The 17,205-nt window shown below is 56.2% G+C and overlaps 1 protein-coding gene across 7 annotated transcripts in view; it reads left to right on the top strand.

Annotated features, from left to right (window-relative positions):
* The window catches only part of SCN5A (sodium voltage-gated channel alpha subunit 5), an 89,698-nt gene that overhangs the window by 36,321 nt on the left and 36,172 nt on the right, over positions 1 to 17,205 (top strand). For all 7 annotated transcript variants that reach the window (XM_036267567.1, XM_036267565.1, XM_036267572.1 and 4 more), the window contains exons 8-15: positions 1,946 to 2,176; positions 3,591 to 3,654; positions 4,829 to 4,970; positions 5,484 to 5,681; positions 6,621 to 6,800; positions 7,373 to 7,744; positions 12,783 to 12,912; positions 13,788 to 14,026. In XM_036267567.1, the coding sequence (XP_036123460.1) occupies positions 1,946 to 2,176; positions 3,591 to 3,654; positions 4,829 to 4,970; positions 5,484 to 5,681; positions 6,621 to 6,800; positions 7,373 to 7,744; positions 12,783 to 12,912; positions 13,788 to 14,026 (1,556 nt within the window). The remainder of the gene's footprint in view (positions 1 to 1,945; positions 2,177 to 3,590; positions 3,655 to 4,828; positions 4,971 to 5,483; positions 5,682 to 6,620; positions 6,801 to 7,372; positions 7,745 to 12,782; positions 12,913 to 13,787; positions 14,027 to 17,205) is intronic.

Here is a 17,205-nt window from a genome sequence, read left to right as displayed (position 1 = left end):
CCCATTGAGACAGGTGTCCTTTGCCTTGACAAACACATACGTGCTCGGAAGCCCGGGTCTGCATCCTAGGGCCCCAGGGAGAGCGTCACAGCACACGCCTCACGAGAGAGGAAGAGCACACGGACCGTAGCAGTGAAGGAAAGGCGTGTCCCAGCCTATTTTGTAAGAAAGGCTGACAAAGGAAAATGTTTCTGTCCTGGAGAAAACCAGGAAGCCTATCAAACATAGCCCAGACCCTGAACGTGGTCATTAGGAAAATGCTCTGGTCGTATTCCGGAGGGCTCCCTGGAGGAGGTGTCCCCTGAGCCCTGGAGCCTTGGCCGTCTCCAGACCTTGGTGTCCTTTCCCATAATGTGGGGAAGGGGTAGGAACGGTCGGTTTCTGAGAGCTCTTCGCCCAGCCTGCTAGAACTTCAGTGGCAGGAGAACTTTTCACTGGGTCCCCCAGGACTCAGCTCTTCCTGGGTCTTTTCAGAAAGAATCCCGTTATTTCACCGGAGTGAACTCTGTCACCGATACGAGAAGCATTAAAGGGATTGGTCTGTGCTCACCAACCTATTGTCCCCACGGACATGGTCTCCAAAAACCAGGAGGTGCCCTGCTGGGCCTTGAACTGAACACTTTAGGCCAAAGATGCTTTAGCCCAGCAGTTGGGGCAGAGTCCTGTGGGGGTGCATGCTGCTGCCCACCAGCCCTCGCTTTGTCCCCCCACTATGGGCAGAGCAGAGTGTAGGACCCACGGAGGGGCCCCAGGACCTCCACTAGAGAAGAGGGGTCTGAACTACAAGGGGCTCGTAATCCCGCCACCACCACCCCATGCCCAGTCCCCTGCGAGGCCCACCCGCTGCCCAGGCAGTTGCCAACATCTGCCAGGACGATTTCCATAGAGAGCGCTGAGTGCCCCTGCGCCCCGGGCGGCAGCAGTAGTGGCACCATGGCTGGGACTCCCTCTCCCGTGTTTGCCCATCGCTGCCTCCCTGTCTCCGGGCCATGGGCTCAGCAGCCTCAGGCACAGCCACCACGGGTGCTCCTAACACATTAACCGGCTGGACAATGGATGGATGGAGCATAATCTGAGATCTGGCCGCTTGTGGGGTGGGGTCGGGTGGGGTGGAGTGGGGTGGCGGGGGAAGGGGCAGGGCCCTGCTGCGGGCAAAGAAGCCCCCTCGCTCTTGCTGTGCTCGAACCCCTCAGAGGGCAGTAGCTCACGTGTCAGACCAGACGTGTCTACATGCTTCTCTCTCACTCTGCTGTGTGGTGCTGGCTTCTGCAGGGAGCTGGGCTGTGCAACTAACAGATCACAGCCTCTCCGCTTTGGGGTCGGGGTGGACAGGGTCGGGTCCCGGAGGCACAGGGCAGAGGACAAAAATGCAACCAGGCAGCCCCTCCCCTGCCCCGGAGCCTATCCCAAAGGGACGCAGGCCAGCCAGAACAGGCCCCTTAGGACATGACCCACCTTGGCCTTGCCAGACCTCCCCTCCCGTCCCCTCGCACATGAATTAGATCCACCACCAGGAATGGCTGTGTCTCTCCCCATCCCAGGATCAAGGCTGCGGCCCCTCCATTGTCCCTGAATGGGCCTAACCTCAATCTCCTTCCTGTAGGTACATCTAAAGGGGCAGGCCTGGTAACCTTGGGGACAGAGCGAAAGAGGGGACAGACTTTGAATCTTTGCCTCGTCAAGTAAACAGCATTTCCCACACCCGGTTCACATGCGTGGCTACTGGAGAGCAAGGAGGACCGGGCGTTTTGAAACACACACAGACGACTCCTGCCCCAGGGGATCAGGACAGAATCTCAGCCAAGGAGAGGGGGACTTGGGTCTGCAAAGTCCAAGAGAGGCCTCCTTCACTCTGCCCCCACTTCATGGTCGCCCACCTGGCCCAGCACCCCCTCGGGCCTGCCCCCGCCCAGGGTGACCCCCTGCTCGTTGTCCCCTCCCCCAGGCCTGAAGACCATCGTGGGGGCCCTGATCCAGTCTGTGAAGAAGCTGGCCGACGTGATGGTCCTCACAGTCTTCTGCCTGAGCGTCTTCGCCCTCATCGGCCTGCAGCTCTTCATGGGCAACCTGAGGCACAAGTGTGTGCGCAACTTCACGGAGCTCAACGGCACCAACGGCTCCGTGGAGGCCGACGGCCTGGTCTGGGCCTCGCTGGACCTCTACCTCAACGATTCAGGTGTGTGCAGCCCGGGCCGCTCCCCGCACAGGCCTGGCCACAGGGCAGGCCTCCCTCCAGGGCCGTACGAACCCCGCCTGCCCCCGGACATGCAGCTGTGTCTCAGGGACCCCAGCCCCTGCCCTTGTGCATTCTCAGGCGGGTGGGGAGATGACGCTGAGGTCAGGAAGGATGGAGGGCGACGGGAGCAGCAGCGTGTAGACTGAGGCAGGACCAACCCCAGAGTGTCGGGAGGGGCGAGGAGACCACCCCCCCGGGAGAGAGGAGGGTTAGATTGGTAAAGGGGGGGGCGCAGAGCTGGGGGAGCCCACGAGGCTTCAGCGTGGAGGCCCCACCTGGTGGGCATGCGACTTTTCAGTTGACTTTGGGGTTCCTTGCCTGAATGTGAATTCCATACATGTGCACCCCAAACCCCATGAGAGGGAGGGGACAAGCCCAGTTACTGTCCAGGCCCCCTCATTCCACTGCTCCCGGTGACACTTCCATGCTCCGGGCTGGGGGCCAGCACCTGTCTTGGCCACTGGTCTGGACCAAAGGGAGACACGGTTGCAGGCCACATTCCACAAGAACCCTGAGGCTGTTACATAGGTCAGGCCTCTTACGTCCACCAGCAGTCAGTCCACTTGGGAAGAAGAAACAGAACCTCAACGAGGAAATCTGCTTCTGGGTCAGCGGTGGCCACACAGCAGTGGTTCCAAAACGCCGTGTGCACCGGGTCACCTGGAGGGCTTCGGAAAACAGACCGCTGGGCCCACCCTGGAGTTTTAGTAGATCGGGGTGGGGGGCGCTCTGGAAGATAAATTTCTACCAGTTCTCGCTGATGCTTGATGCTGCTGGTCCGGCGACCGCACTTTGAGGACCGCCGACTAAGGCTAAGGCAGGTAGTGGTGAGTGATGGGGAATGACGAGTGGCCCCAAGAACAGAGGTCCTGTGTCTCACCTGGTCCAGCCCCAGCCCTGTCTGAGGAGACCACACTGTGGCCATGGAGACTGACAGGCGCCACCTCCACCAGCCTCTGCGCGAGGAAGGAGGTCCAGACAGCTGGGCAGTAGCTGAGGCCACACGGTGACTCAGCAGCCAAGCTGGCTGCCCACACCCTGCCCCCTGGCTCAGGACCTCTCTTGACCCTGCTTGGCCCTTTGAATGGCAGTAAGCAAAGTGCAGAGGCTGCCTGTGGGGACTTCTGAGTACTCGGGGTACTAGCAGCTGAATGTCTGAGGAGGAGGAGGAAGGCCAGGGAAGTCGCCGGAGTTGCCTCAAGCCTGGCAGGACACAGGGTGGGGTCAGGTCAGGGGCAGAGGGAGGTGGGAAGACCACCACCCATGTGTCCACCTCTCCAAAGCCCTGAGTGCAAGGCAGGCACCCAGGGGCCTGGGCCACCACGCCCCTCACCATTGGATGTTTCTCTTCCAGAAAATTACCTGCTCAAGAATGGCACCTCCGACGTGTTACTGTGTGGGAACAGCTCTGACGCCGGGTATGTGGCCCCCACCCCCAGGGCCCGCTCGCCCCGCGGGGAGTCTCCTGGTGCTTCCCGGCTGCTGTCAGTCCCTGCCCTTGACCCGGAGACAGCGAGGCCAGGCCCTGGCAGCGTCCCCAGCCCTCTGCCACTGCAGGGCAGGTCGCTGTGAGGGTGGAGAGAGGGAGGACAGAGCTGTGAGGGGTAAACAGAGCCCTGAAACAGGGCCAGGACTGGGGAGCCGCCCTGCAGGCCCTGCGGGGCCCCTACTACCTCAACCCCGGCTCCATTCCCTTCCGGTAGCCCTCCAGGGCTGCTCCTCCCGCTCGGTGTCCACGCCCGCCCTGCTGATCCAGCCATCGGTCCGAGTGAGGAGGGCCGCCCCCAGCAGCCTGACCGTGTGCCCAGCTTGCCCAGCGGTCATGTGCGCACCAGGGGGAGGGGACACACAGGCTCCCCTGGTGGGGGAGGTGCTCTGTGGGGCTCTGGTCCCGCATCTCTGAGTATGGACTTCCAGAGCCCTTCATGTCACTGAGAGATTGTGTCAGGGGCTGAGGACATTAGCAAGGCGCAGAGGCCCCTTGGCTGACCCTCCCCCTTGCGGAGACCCTGCCCCTTCTCCCTCGTGCTTGGCAAGCACGCATGAATCCACCCACTGCTCCCTCTTCGGGACAGGCTGCCCTCCAGCCCAGTGCACCTGAGTACACAGTTGTGCCCATGGACACGTCCTGTGGACATGGCCAGGCCCCAGCCCGTCCACCCCAGAATCCCTCCTCAACCCCGTGGCCCAGCCTGTGCCCCGGGCTCCGTCCTGTTCGGCTCAGCCAAGCCCCCTGCTCCCCTGTGTGCACTGTGCTCGCTCCCCGAGGGGTAGGCAGGCGGAGGGAGAGCTGTGAGCCGGGCCTCAGCACCTGCTCTGCGAGGGGAGAGCAACTCACAGCAGGGATGGTGTGTCTCTGGGCACGAGAGGCTGGATTTAAGCCTAGCGGAATACAGATGGGCAGAGAAAGGGGGAGACAGTGTCCCCGGCAGGAGGCGGCACGGCATGAAGTCGTGGAGGCAGGACCCAGCAGTGGGCACTCGGGTCATGAGGCTCACCCGGGCTGCCCAGGAAGATGAGCCAGGCCCGGCAAGGGTCTGGGGGCAGACGACCCCTCACAGCCCGAGACAGAGTCTGCATGTCTGGCTGCAGGACATGTCCTGAGGGCTACCGGTGCCTGAAAGCGGGCGAGAACCCTGACCACGGCTACACCAGCTTCGACTCCTTCGCCTGGGCCTTCCTCGCGCTCTTCCGCCTGATGACGCAGGACTGCTGGGAGCGCCTGTACCAGCAGGTGCGTGCGCGCCCGGCCGGCCGCGGGACCCCGGGAGCGGGCTCAGGACAGACCAGGGCCCCGGCTGCACCTGCCTGAAGTGGCCCAGCAGCTTCTCCACTGGCGAGAGCTCCTGCGGGTCCGGGGACGAGGGACCCTTGCATCTGAGGGCTGGGGGCTCAGCAAACAGAAACTTCCTTTTTTGCTGAGTTTCTTTTTGCTGATGACCAAGTACCCATCCCTTTGTATAGGACTCTGAGCTCCGTGAGTGGGACACTCCTCCACCCTATGTAGGTGCACCTCCTCTGTTGACTGTGACAATGTACCTCCCTCTATGGGTGGGACACCACCCCCTGTGTGTAGCTCATTTTCTGTAGGTTAGGATACGCCCCTGTATAGGGGGGACACTCTCTAGCCCCTCTCCAGGCTGTGGCCATTGAACAGGCACGTTCAGACGAGGCCAATTGGATAAACAATGACCGTGGCCCCAAAGAGGCCCCAGTGAGGATGACCTCTGCCCCCTTGCTCCTCCAGACCCTGAGGTCCGCAGGGAAGATCTACATGATCTTCTTCATGCTTGTCATCTTCCTGGGCTCCTTCTACCTGGTGAACCTGATCCTGGCTGTGGTCGCCATGGCCTACGAGGAGCAAAACCAAGCCACCATCGCTGAGACCGAGGAGAAGGAGAAACGATTCCAGGAGGCCATGGAGATGCTCAAGAAAGAGCAGGAGGTGGGTGGACGGTGCAGCCAAGGAGCCTCCAGGCCAGGCCCTCGCCGGACTATGGGTGCCTGTGAGCAGGTGCCTGCTGGGTGAGCGGGTGCCTGGAGGTGCGGTGCCTGGTAGATCAGTGTGGTGCCTGCTGGGTGAGCGGGTGCCTGGAGGTGCGGTGCCTGGTAGATCAGTGTGGTGCCTGCTGGGTGAGCGGGTGCCTGGAGGTGCGGTGCCTGTGAGCAGGTCCTGCTGGGTGAGCGGGTGCCTGGAGGTGCGGTGCCTGGTAGAGCAGTGTGGTGCCTGCTGGGTGAGCAGGTGCCTGGAGGTGCAGTGCCTGGTAGATCAGTGTGGTGCCTGCTGGGTGAGCAGGTGCCTGGAGGTGCGGTGCCTGGTAGATCAGTGTGGTGCCTGCTGGGTGAAGCTGCTGCCTGTGAGCAAGGTGCATTCTGGATAAAAGACCCACATGTCCATGGACATAGTTGTCCTGGTCAAGGGGTACCTTCTGGTGGGGCAGAGAGAAAGGGCCCAGGTTGGAGGCCTGAGCCAGCTCAGGAAAGAGCCGTAGACAAGCCTGTTGGAACCAGGCTGTGGATGTCTGCTTTCTCCTCACCACCCCATGCCGCCGCCCCCAGCACCCATTTGGCTGGCCGAACCTTCTAGAAGATCCTCTAATCTCTAGTTCTATCACTTCTGCTCATGAACACCCCTCCACCTGTTGGCCACACTGCCCTCTTCCAGGAGCTGCCCACATCAGCCACGACTGTCTGTCTCCCTGGACCCTGATCTTTCTCAAGACGCTCTGGGTTGACTGCGCTCATGTCTCCGTGATGCCTTGTTTGGGAGAAAGTGTGCAAGTCTGGCGGGAAAAGCCGAGCCACTGAGAGTTACCTGGTCGTCTTAGCCGGAGGCCGCGTGAAGTCTCAGTGACCTAGAAATCCCTTCTCCCCCCTCTTCCAGGCCCTCACCATCAGAGGTGTGGACACCGTGTCCCGCAGCTCATTGGAGATGTCCCCTTTGGCCCCCGTGACCACCCATGAGAAAAGGAGCAAGTGGAGAAAACGAATGTCTTCGGGGACCGAGGAGTATGGGGAGGACAGGCTCCCCAAGTCTGACTCGGAGGACGGCCCCAGAGCAATGGTAGTCCCCAGCCGTGACTCTGGTCCCTTAGGGTAGCTCTGGTATCAGAAGCCCTCCATGCTAGGCCCCTGGAGGTCACATCCCCGATGGTTGCCCCCCAAGGAGAGCATCCTTGAGCTCCTGCCAGCCCTTCTTGTTTCCCGAGTGGAGTAGCCCTGGGCAGTGGGATGGGGTAGGTCTGGGTGTTACAATATCTCCAATTTCAGCTAAGTTCCCACCTTGGGCTGGGCTGGGACACCCTCCATAGTGTACATTGGCAGGACGCCAAAGATGCGCATGGCCGCTTGGGCCAGGCCTGTCTACACTGCAGGAGCCCTCCTGCCTCCTCCCCCCTCACAGCCTTAGCCCCACCTTCATGCCCAGGTGAGCAAAGACCCCAGAAGATGCAGGATTGCTCCAGCCCTGCACCCCTTCCCTCAGCACCCCCGGCTCAGCCCACCCAGGCCGTGTAGCTGGCTCAGTGCGCCAAAGCCCCCAGTGCTCCGAGCCGCTGAGCTGGGGCCACACCCAGGAGACGGGCCGGGTGCCCTTGTGGGCTGTCTGGGTCATGTCCCCTCCCCCTGTGCCCTCAGAACCATCTCGGCCTCACCCCTGGCCTCAGCAGGACCTCCGTGAAGCCACACTCCAGGCGTGGGAGCCTTTTCACTTTCCGCCGCCGAGACACGGGTTCGGAGACGGATTTTGCTGATGACGAAAACAGCACAGCGGGGGACAGCGAGAGCCACCGCACGTCACTGCTGGCGCCCTGGCCCCTGCGCCGGCCTAGTGCCCAGGCACAGCCTGGTCCCGGCATGTCAGCTCCCAGCCACGCCCTCAATGGCAAAAGGAACAGCACTGTAGATTGCAATGGGGTGGTGTCCTTGCTGGAGGCAGGTGACCCTGAGGCCACCTCCCCAGGGAGCCACCTCCTCCGCCCTGTGATGCTGGAGCGACCCCCAGAAACGGTAAGCCAGCCCCACAATGCAGCACCAGGGCAGAGCTGGTGTCCCGACTCATCACCAGGGCCGCGCCCAAAAACACTTACCAAGTGTTTACTGAGCACCTAGTGTGCGGGGTTCTCGGGGTGCATTGTGATGATAAACAGGGTTGATAGTTAAGTAGCATCTGGTAAGGCCTACCGAGGTGGCACAGGACCAGTGTCCTGGGGGACCTGTGTGTGCCAGGTGTTAGCCCTGTAGACCTGCTGGATCCTGGGCAACCCAGCGGCTCCTGGGAGAAGGGTTGAGTGGCAAGAAGGTTCTAACCAGGTTTGGGGCAACAACTATTCACCAAATTTGAAATATTTCAGTACATTAGAAGTGGTGGCTCGATATTCGCCCAAGTAGTAAGTCCTGTGGGAGGACGGAAGCAGAGAAGAGGGAAAAGGAACCCCCACCGCTAGGAGGTGTTTACACAAAGACAGGAAGGAGGCAAGGGTGAGAGCCAGGCTGCTCTCTGAAACTCCGAGGGGTACGAGAGGAGAGTGGGGAGCACCCAGGTTCTGGAGACAAACTGGTTTATATCCGGTTTATCAGCTGGACGGCCATGGGAAAGTTACTTTAGTTCTCCATGTGTCTCTCATCTGTAACATGGATTAAAAATACCCATCTCAGGTTGCAAGAATGAATGGGCTAATATGGGTAAAGCAATTAGGAGATGCATGAATATATTGATGTTGTGATAACATCATAAGAACATACTGTCATTACATCATCTGGGGGAAGCATCTTCCAGGCCTAGAAAACAGCAAGTGCAAAGGCCCTGAGGCAGAAACAAGCCTAGTCTATTGGAGGAAATGCCATGAGGTCGGTGTGTCTGGAACCCAGGGAACAAAGAGGAGTGAGAGTTATTGTCAAGAGGTAACCAGGAGGGACAGGCCAGTCACGAAAGACGAGTTGGAGTTTTAATCTCTCGGTCAGCAGATCCCACGACAGGCTGATGCCTGCCCAATCAGCCGTGGAGTGTCTTGGCTGACCCCTGCCCCCCTAACAAAGTGCCCAGAGCAGCCCACCAGGCAAAGGGCAAACAGGTGGCTCAGACCCCCGTGCCTACAGGAAGATGCAGGGGGCAGACTTGCTGAGGAAGCCACAACAGGACAGGAAGCAGTCAGGTGGCGCTGAGGCTGAAGGAATGGCTGGGGCCTAACAGCCTGTTTTCTCATACCCTTGCTCTGGCTGTGAGCCAGCACAGGGTACTGCAGCTCTCTGGGCCTCCATCCCCTCGTCTGTAAAGGGAAAATAAAGTTCGTATCCACGGCAGCAGGGCGTGCTGAGGACTAAGAGTTAAAGCCTGCCCAGTGCTTAGACCAGGACTTGCCTCATGTCCCAGTAATTATTATTAGTAGTATCTGTTGTTGTAATTATTGAGCAGGAAGAAATGAAGACTGCTGGGGCACATGGCAGGGTGCCTGGGGCCCTCACACTCCTCCGAAGCAGAAAGCCAAGGACAAGGTGCTGGGAACCCACTGGGAGCCGGCAACAGCTTCTGGGTGGGTCCGGGGAGGCCTCTGGCCATCACCTGCAGGGTGGGGTCTCTGACTTCGCAGGAACCCCAAATCCCAAGGCCTGCAGACCCCCTTCGTGTCCAGCCCTAGAGCCTCAGCCTTGTGGAATCAGGTCGGCAGCCTGGAAGCTAATAGAATTTCCTAATCTCATTAGGGAGAAAATCATCTCGTTGTCGTGCACATGTAGGGAGGACTCCAAGTTCAAACACTTCATTACCGGGAACTCTGACTTCACCCGTTCTCACTTCTGTCGGGCCCATTTGTAACCTTAAAGGGATTAGCATGGCCGAGGGGGTCATTTGCAAAGTAAAAGGAATTAGTAAAACCAAGGCGGAGACATGGAGAAGTTAAAGAGATTAGCCGGCTGTAGGCCCCTGGGAATGCCTTCTTGGCTTCTACTTGGTTCCCAGTGAGATGTTTCTGCCCAGTTTTAGTCTCAAAACACAGCACAGTGTCAGGCGCACAGTGGGCGCTTACTCAACATGGGAGGGCGGGGAGGAAGGGCCACCCCAGCAGACAGCTCATGTTTAACTTATCCGGATTTGGAGTGGGAGGGCTGAAGATGTACTCTGTCCGCCACCTGCGTGGGAATCCCTGCCCCGGAAGTCCAGAGGGGCCGGGGCGGCACCCTGCACAGCCACTCACCGGACTCATCCTCCTTCCCTAGCAAGCGAAGGGCAGAGCCGGAACTCGAACCCAAGCCTCCTGATTCCCAGGGATGTGTCCAGTGCCCGCTGGCTGCCTTGAGTGCCCGGCCGTGTTTGCGGCCTCAGGGTTTTAGCAATGAACAAAGCAGACAAGAGCCCTGGCCTCGTGGAGGTTACACTGTAGTCAGGGAGACAGGTAGCGCACTGATCAATATTTCCAGGTAGCAACAAGGGTCGTGTTGTAGAAAGTTGCTAGGGGGAGGGTTGGCGGTGGGGGCTATCTGTTAGAATAATCGGGGAAGTCCTTCCAGCAGAGGTGACATTAAAATGGACAGGGTAATGATTGCAGGGAGCCAGCCACAAGGACCTGGGAGAGTAGTGTCTCAGGCAGCGGGGAAGCAAGTGCAAAGGCTCTGAAGAGACATGTTCAAGGGATGAGAGGGCCGGGCAAGACCAGGTGTGGTGGAACCTGCGGAAAGAGGAATGCGTTTGATGAGTCAGGATTTGGACCCTGCAGAGCCTTGTAGCTGATAGAAAAGTTTGGATTTACTCTGAATAAGATGGGGGGGATTGTTGATCAGAGGAATATCACATTCTGATTTTTAAAGGACTCCCTTTCTGCTGAGTAGAGGACAGAGGGAAGAGAAGAGGCCAGTTACAAGGCTCTTGTGGTGGTTTTAGGAAAGAAATGATGATGGCTTGCACTGGGACAGTGTATCAGTCAGCTAGTGCCACAATAATGCTGTGTAACAAACGGCCCCCAAAGTCCATGGCTAAAAACAAGTTTTTATTCTCATGCTCAAGTTTTTATGTCTGCAGGTTGATGGTGCTTTGGCTGGTCTAGGTTGGGCTCGGTTGGGCATCTCCACTTCAGACTTCACACTGGCCTGGCTCCACACTGTGGGTTAGACTCAGGCTGCTCCTCCTGTCGTTGTGCTGAGGCCCAGGCGAAGGAGTGGCAGCTCCCTAGGGAAGCTCTTTCCGTGGAGCATTTCGGGTGCTGGAGCACCGAGCAGGGCTAATGCACACATGTTCACAGCGTGTCCACTGACACTCCACTGGGCAACGCAAGCGAGTCGCCAATAGGACAGGGAAGCGGACTGACCCACAGTGGAAGGGGAAAGAGTAACTATGTGCCAAATGACAACTCGCAATATCACCGACAGTAAAGGAGGAGAAGAGAGGTTGGGAGAATTTAAGACAAGCTGGTGAGGTTAGCTGGCCAGTGGTACCTAGGGTACTACTGTTACACCAGCCACCTCAGCCCTCCCAGGTGCCTCTGCTTGAATACTTCCAATGACTGGGAGCTCACTACCTCCCTAGGCAACAATTCAGGGCGGTCCCACCAGTTGCAAAGGTTGATCTGAACTTGAGCCCAGATGGATTTGGATCCCACCCCAAACCCTGACTCTGCCACCTGGGATAGCCCAGGCCCATCTTCCCTGTGACCTATAGAGATGATAGAAGCTCGCTCTTGCATGCTGAACAGCCAGGAGCCCCCAGCGGCCCCGAGCAGGGGCTCAGACTGCCGTTATGTAGGGCTGTGCTGACGCGAAGCCTTTGTGGCCCCCGGTTCCGTGGGGAGTGCTAAGTAAGCCGAGAGGATGCAGCTGCCCCCTGCCTCCATCAGGACACAGCTCATTGCAGGCCTGATGCCCTCACTACAGAAGCGACGCGAGCACGTTGGAAACAGCCAGTGGTGCCGAAGTGCAAGGAGTCGGAGGGGACTTCCCCCCTTTCCCCTGCCCCGCAGGCCCATTCCCCAGATAGGCCGCTTCACCGGTTCCGGGTGCGCCTCCCAAGTCTTTTTCTTGTTTTCCCATCAAACTGTTTGTCCCGAAAGTGCTCCCAGGGGAACACGCATGGACCTGCCCCGTTCTCTTTATGGTCTGGATCAGAGTCCAGAGTCAGGTTGTACCCATAATTGGTTTTAAAATTCTTCCTATTGATTCATTGTTTTGTTCTTACAGTATCAGGAACAGTGCCGCAGTGAACGTCGTTGCGTGTATATTTTTGGTGCACGTGTATAATTATTTATGAAGGTAGATTACTAGAGGAGGAACTGCAGAGTCGGTTTACAATTTTCTTGGTACAAAGAGCCAAACTGACTCCGTGAAGCTCCCGCCAGCCACGCCGGAGCACAGTGCTCTCTGCTGCCCTCAATGTCACCTGAGAGCGTGGTAGATTCTTTTTTTTTAGCTTCTTTATGCTCTTGACTCTAGGGAGCTTGTGGTCAATTAAGGCTCCCAGATCATTTGTGCATGGACGAACGTGTACGACAGCATCCGGTTAATAGAACTTGGTCATGTAGTTCCTGTCCACACTCAAGAATCACCACTGCTGCCCTGGCCGGTTTGGCTCAGCGGTTAGAGCGTCGGCCTGCGGTCCAGAGAGACCCAGGTTCGGGTCCCGCTAAGGGCACATACTTTGGTTGCAGTTTGTCCCCGGCCCTGGTTGGGTCGTGCGAGTAGCAACCACTTGATGTGTCCCTTTCACATCAATGTTTCTCTCTCTCTCTCTCTCCCTCCCACTCTATCTGAACAAAAAATGGGGGAAAAAAAGTCCTCTGGTGAGGATAAAAAAAAAAAAAGAATTACCACTGCTGAGATGGTGAAGAACAGAATGAAGGAGATAATGATTGGGGGGGAGGGGTTGTTAACTGGGAGGAAGGGAGGAGCAGAGAAGCCCAGCACCCTGTGTCCCATCAAGACCCCCATCCTGTCTTCCGGTGACCTCCCCACCCGAGTCTGGGCCAGCTGCCCCAGGTCCAGCAGCTGCCCCAGGCCCAGCAGCTGCCCCAGGTCCAGCAGACACCTGTCCCCAGGCTGACGCATATGTCCTGGTTGTACGCAGACAACTCCGTCGGAGGAGCCGGGCAGGCCCCAGATGCTGACCCGCCAGGCCCCGTGCGTGGACGGCATCGAGGGGCCAGAGCGGCAGCGGGCCCTCAGCGCAGTCAGTGTCCTCACCAGCGCGCTGGAAGGTCAGCACCCCGGTGTCATCCACGCACTGCCCACGTGTAGTCTAGGCACGCTCGTCGTCGTCCTGACCTGAGCCAGGCGTCCCAGCTGCTGGCCGGCCCTGGACCTCCCACGGCTGTTCCAGGCTTTTCAGTCTGTGTGCCTTGTCCACGGTGGCTTTTCCTTTTTTGTCAGCTTGTTCTTTCCGGGGCATTCTCGGGGGGCATGCATGTTTCTTCCAAACATCCCTGCAAGTGTCCTGGCCTGTTCCAGGTGCTTATCAGTCTCCGAGCACCTCCATGTCTGCCTGCGCCATCCTGTCCCAAGCACGCCTGCCCTAACCCCATCCCCGTCATTCCCACGCCAACCACAGGCTTCTCCAGGCATCCCCCCTCGGCCGCCCACGTCCAGTCCAGTCTGCACCTGGAACCCCTCTTGTTTCCTCCTGTCCCATAGGTGTTCACATTTTTCCAGCCTGTCCCAGGCCCCACCCCGACCTGTCCTAGCACCGCCCAGATGTCCACGTCTTTTCCTGTCCCATCTATCCTGAGTGTCCTTCCTATCTGAACCTGCCTGTCTGAAATGTTTTCTCCTTTTCAGTCTGTCCTCCCCTGACTGTCCCCAGGTCTGTGCGGGACTGTTTTCTGAAAGAGCCTACTCACCTGTCCTGTCCCAGTTCTCCCCACACCCACCCTGGCCTCTGGCCCTGTGGCCCCCTCTCTCATCTCCAGGCAGGGAGTCAGGACACAGGCCACCCTTCCTGCTCCCTGCCCCTTCCGCCACGCCCTGCATGCACAGCCCTGCATGTCCCCGCTGAGGCAGACGTCTTTCCGGACTCCCACGAGTTAGGTACGAATCAGTCGACAAACGCAAACCCGCTCGTTGGCTGTCCCCCCAGAGCTGGAGGAGTCTCACCGCAAGTGTCCGCCATGCTGGAATCACTTCGCCCAGCACTACCTGATCTGGGAGTGCTGCCCACTGTGGATGTCCATCAAGCAGAAGGTGAAGGTCATGGTCATGGACCCGTTTGCCGACCTCACCATCACCATGTGCATCGTCCTCAACACGCTCTTCATGGCGCTGGAACATTACGACATGACAGCTGAGTTCGAGGAGATGCTGCAGGTCGGGAACCTGGTAAGGCATCCTGGCTGAAGGGTTCTCGGCCAGCCGTCCTGGCCTTCGTGGGTCAGGGAGGACAGGGCCCAAGCGCAGAGGGAGCTCCCAAGGGTGGGCGTCATCGCGGAGGACTTTTCGAAGTAGGGAGTTTCAGGATCCGCTTTTAAGGAACTGAGATGTAGTTAGGAGAGAGAGGTTGGGGATACAGGTTAATGAAGATGCCCAGAGGCTAGAAAGCAAAAGGGAGTTGGGGTTGGGCCTGAAATGTGTGGGGACGTGAGATTTGGCAACAGTAGATGGAGGAGGGGCGTGTATGCCAGAGCTTCCGTAGGTGAACACCAGTGTTTGCTGGATGGAGGACAGGATGGGTGGATTGTTGGACAGAGAGCAGGAGGGAGAGGGGGGGAGGGAGGGATGGTAGGTGGGTAGCTGGGTACAGTGAGTGATTAAGCAGAGCCAGATTTGAACTCTGACTCAGCCCTTACTAACCATATGTGACCTCAAGCAAATCACTTAGGCTCAGTAATTGGCACAAAACATATTTGTTGAATTTAATAAATGCAAAATTAGTATGACAATATCAGCCTCATAGGAAGCTAATGAGGACTGAATAAGATAATATGTGTAATGTACTTGGCTCAGAGTTTGATAAGCAATAAGCACTAAAGATAAATGATAGCTGTGGTTACTATTGTTGTTCTTAAAGAGGCTGTCCCTGGAAGCCAGAATGTCTGGGTTCTAATTCTGATTTTTTTCTCTTGAGATTAAATCAAGTCCTACCTCTTCACTATAAAGTGGGAAACTGAGGCCTGAGAGGTGACACGGTGACAGAGCTAGGCATGTAGCTACTGTGTCCTGACTCTGGGTGACAGAGCCCGATTGTCTCTGTCCAGATAAACAGAGTCAGCCCTTCCCCATGGGATCCTCAGGCAAGGCTGGCAGAGACCCCGAGGCCTCCAGAAGGAGCTCCTGGGATCATCCCCGAGTTTGGGGAGAGGAAGGGGAGTCATTGGATCTACCTCTCTCTTACTCGACCCAGCCCTGCCTTGTCCAGCTGCACGGACGCCCGCCCCAACCAGGCAGGCAGGTCTCCCACCCCTGAGGGTGTGAAGATTGTCTTCGGTCATTACTGCCCTTATCCAGGACTCTAGGTGGTTCTCTACAGGACCTCTCCAAATCCTTCCACGAATGTGAGTCCACTGCCGTCACTCCGCTTTTAGACGTGACAGAAGGGAGAGTTGTACCTCGGTCTGTGGGGCTCCCTGTGTGGGGCCTCGGGTGGGGCTTACGGAGACAGGGCAGCTCTTCCCCAGTTAGCCTAGATATGTAACGTAATTCCGATCAAATCTTAACACATTTTTTAAATGGGAATTGAAAAGGAAATACTGAAATTCATATGGAAAAGTAAAGTCTGTCAAGATAAATTAGGACTACGGTGGGGCATTTACCCTACATGTATTAAGATATATTATAAGTGCCCTGGCCGGTTTGGCTCAGCGGTTAGAGCGTCGGCCTGCGGTCCCGAGAGACCCGGGTTCGGTTCCCGCTAAGGGCATGTACCTCGGTTGCAGTTTGTCCCCGGCCCTGGTTGGTCGTGCGGGTGGCAGCCACTCGATGTGTCCCTTTCACATCGATGTTTCTCTCTCTCTTCCTCTCTCCCCCTCCCACTCTACCTGAACAAAAAATGCAAAGATGTCCTCAGGTGAGGATAAAAAAAAAAAAAGATATATTATAAGTAATGAAAACACTATGGTGTTGGTGCAAAGACGAAAATTGGACCAGTGCTGCAGAATCGAGAACTTAGAAATGGGAAATAGTATTGGGAGACTTGATAAATAACAGAGATGGCATTATAAATCAGTAGGAAAATGATAGACTACTTGATAATAAATAATGTTGGGCAGAATGGTTACCTATAGGGAAGAAAATACTTTTAGATCCCTGCCCCACACCATACTCGTTCATTAGTTGTGGGGAATTGGATCCAATACCTAAATGTGATCAAGTAAAATGTTTAAGCTTTTAGAACAAAAGTGAGCAAAATATCTTGAGGTTGGGAAGGCTTTCTTCAACAACATAAAGAGTTTAAACCATGGAAGAAAACTAACAAGTTTACTTATATTAATATGTAAAATCCCCATGAAATGAATAAAGGACACGGTAAAACAAAGTGAAATCACTGCCATAAACTAGAAGTTGATCCCGTGAAAAGTATTCAGCTGGAAAGACGTGGAAACCAGAAATGACAGGCAGATCACGAAGGGGAAGCCCAGATGATTATAAACGAATGAAAAGAAACAGAGGAATGCAAATTGGAGCGACACCAAGATACTATTTCTCACCCCTAAGCCAATCAAAAACAAATGTCCGTGTGTTGACGAGAGTGTGAAACAGGGAGAACTCACGTGTGAGAGCGTGGATTTGGCACAGCCATCACAGGGAGCTGCTGTGCAGTCAGGTAAATCACAGATGCGCATACCCTGTAACTTAACAATTTCATGTATATTCTTTAGAGAGTCTCACAGGTCTGTAGAAGGAGACACATACAAGAAAGTTCTTTGCAGCATTGGTAGGTGTAGGGAAAATTGGAATCAACATAAATGTCCAATGATCCATTAAAAAATAGATAAGTCAATTATGGTGTATTCATACAATGAAAACTGTCCACAGTGAGAATGAATACATATACATGTATCCATAGGGATAGATCTCATAACCATGATGTTTAAAATAAAAGGAATGTGCAAACAAGAACACGTACATCACGATCAAAATTTATTCTGCTCCAAATAATGCAAAGAGACTATATACTGTTGTCACATATATTGAAACTATAAAAAAAATGCATGGAAAAACTATACATCAAGTTCAGGATGGAGTGGCTTCGGTTTCACCTGTGGTGGCACAGGGTTAAGACTTCGAGGCAGAAGCTGAAGTACTTAGGTTTAACGTCAGCTCCATCCTTTGGGCCGGTGGGCGAACCTCTCTGTAGTGACGCACTTTCCCTGGTTGTGAAATGAGGGCAACACCTGTCTCCTCGGGTCATTGTGATGACTAAGCGACTCAATGGGTGGAGAGCACCAGTAGTACTGTGCCTGGCATCTAGTAAATGCTACTTAAGTCTTTGCTATTATCTGGTAAGGAAAACTCAAACAAGATTTGAACTAAATATAGCAAAATGTTAATAGTGGGCAGAG

Source organism: Molossus molossus, unplaced genomic scaffold (assembly GCF_014108415.1).
Source record: "Molossus molossus isolate mMolMol1 unplaced genomic scaffold, mMolMol1.p scaffold_m16_p_18, whole genome shotgun sequence".
Classification (NCBI taxonomy): domain Eukaryota; kingdom Metazoa; phylum Chordata; class Mammalia; order Chiroptera; family Molossidae; genus Molossus; species Molossus molossus.
Note: the sequence above shows the minus strand (reverse complement) of the source record. Positions and strands in the feature narration are given on the sequence as shown.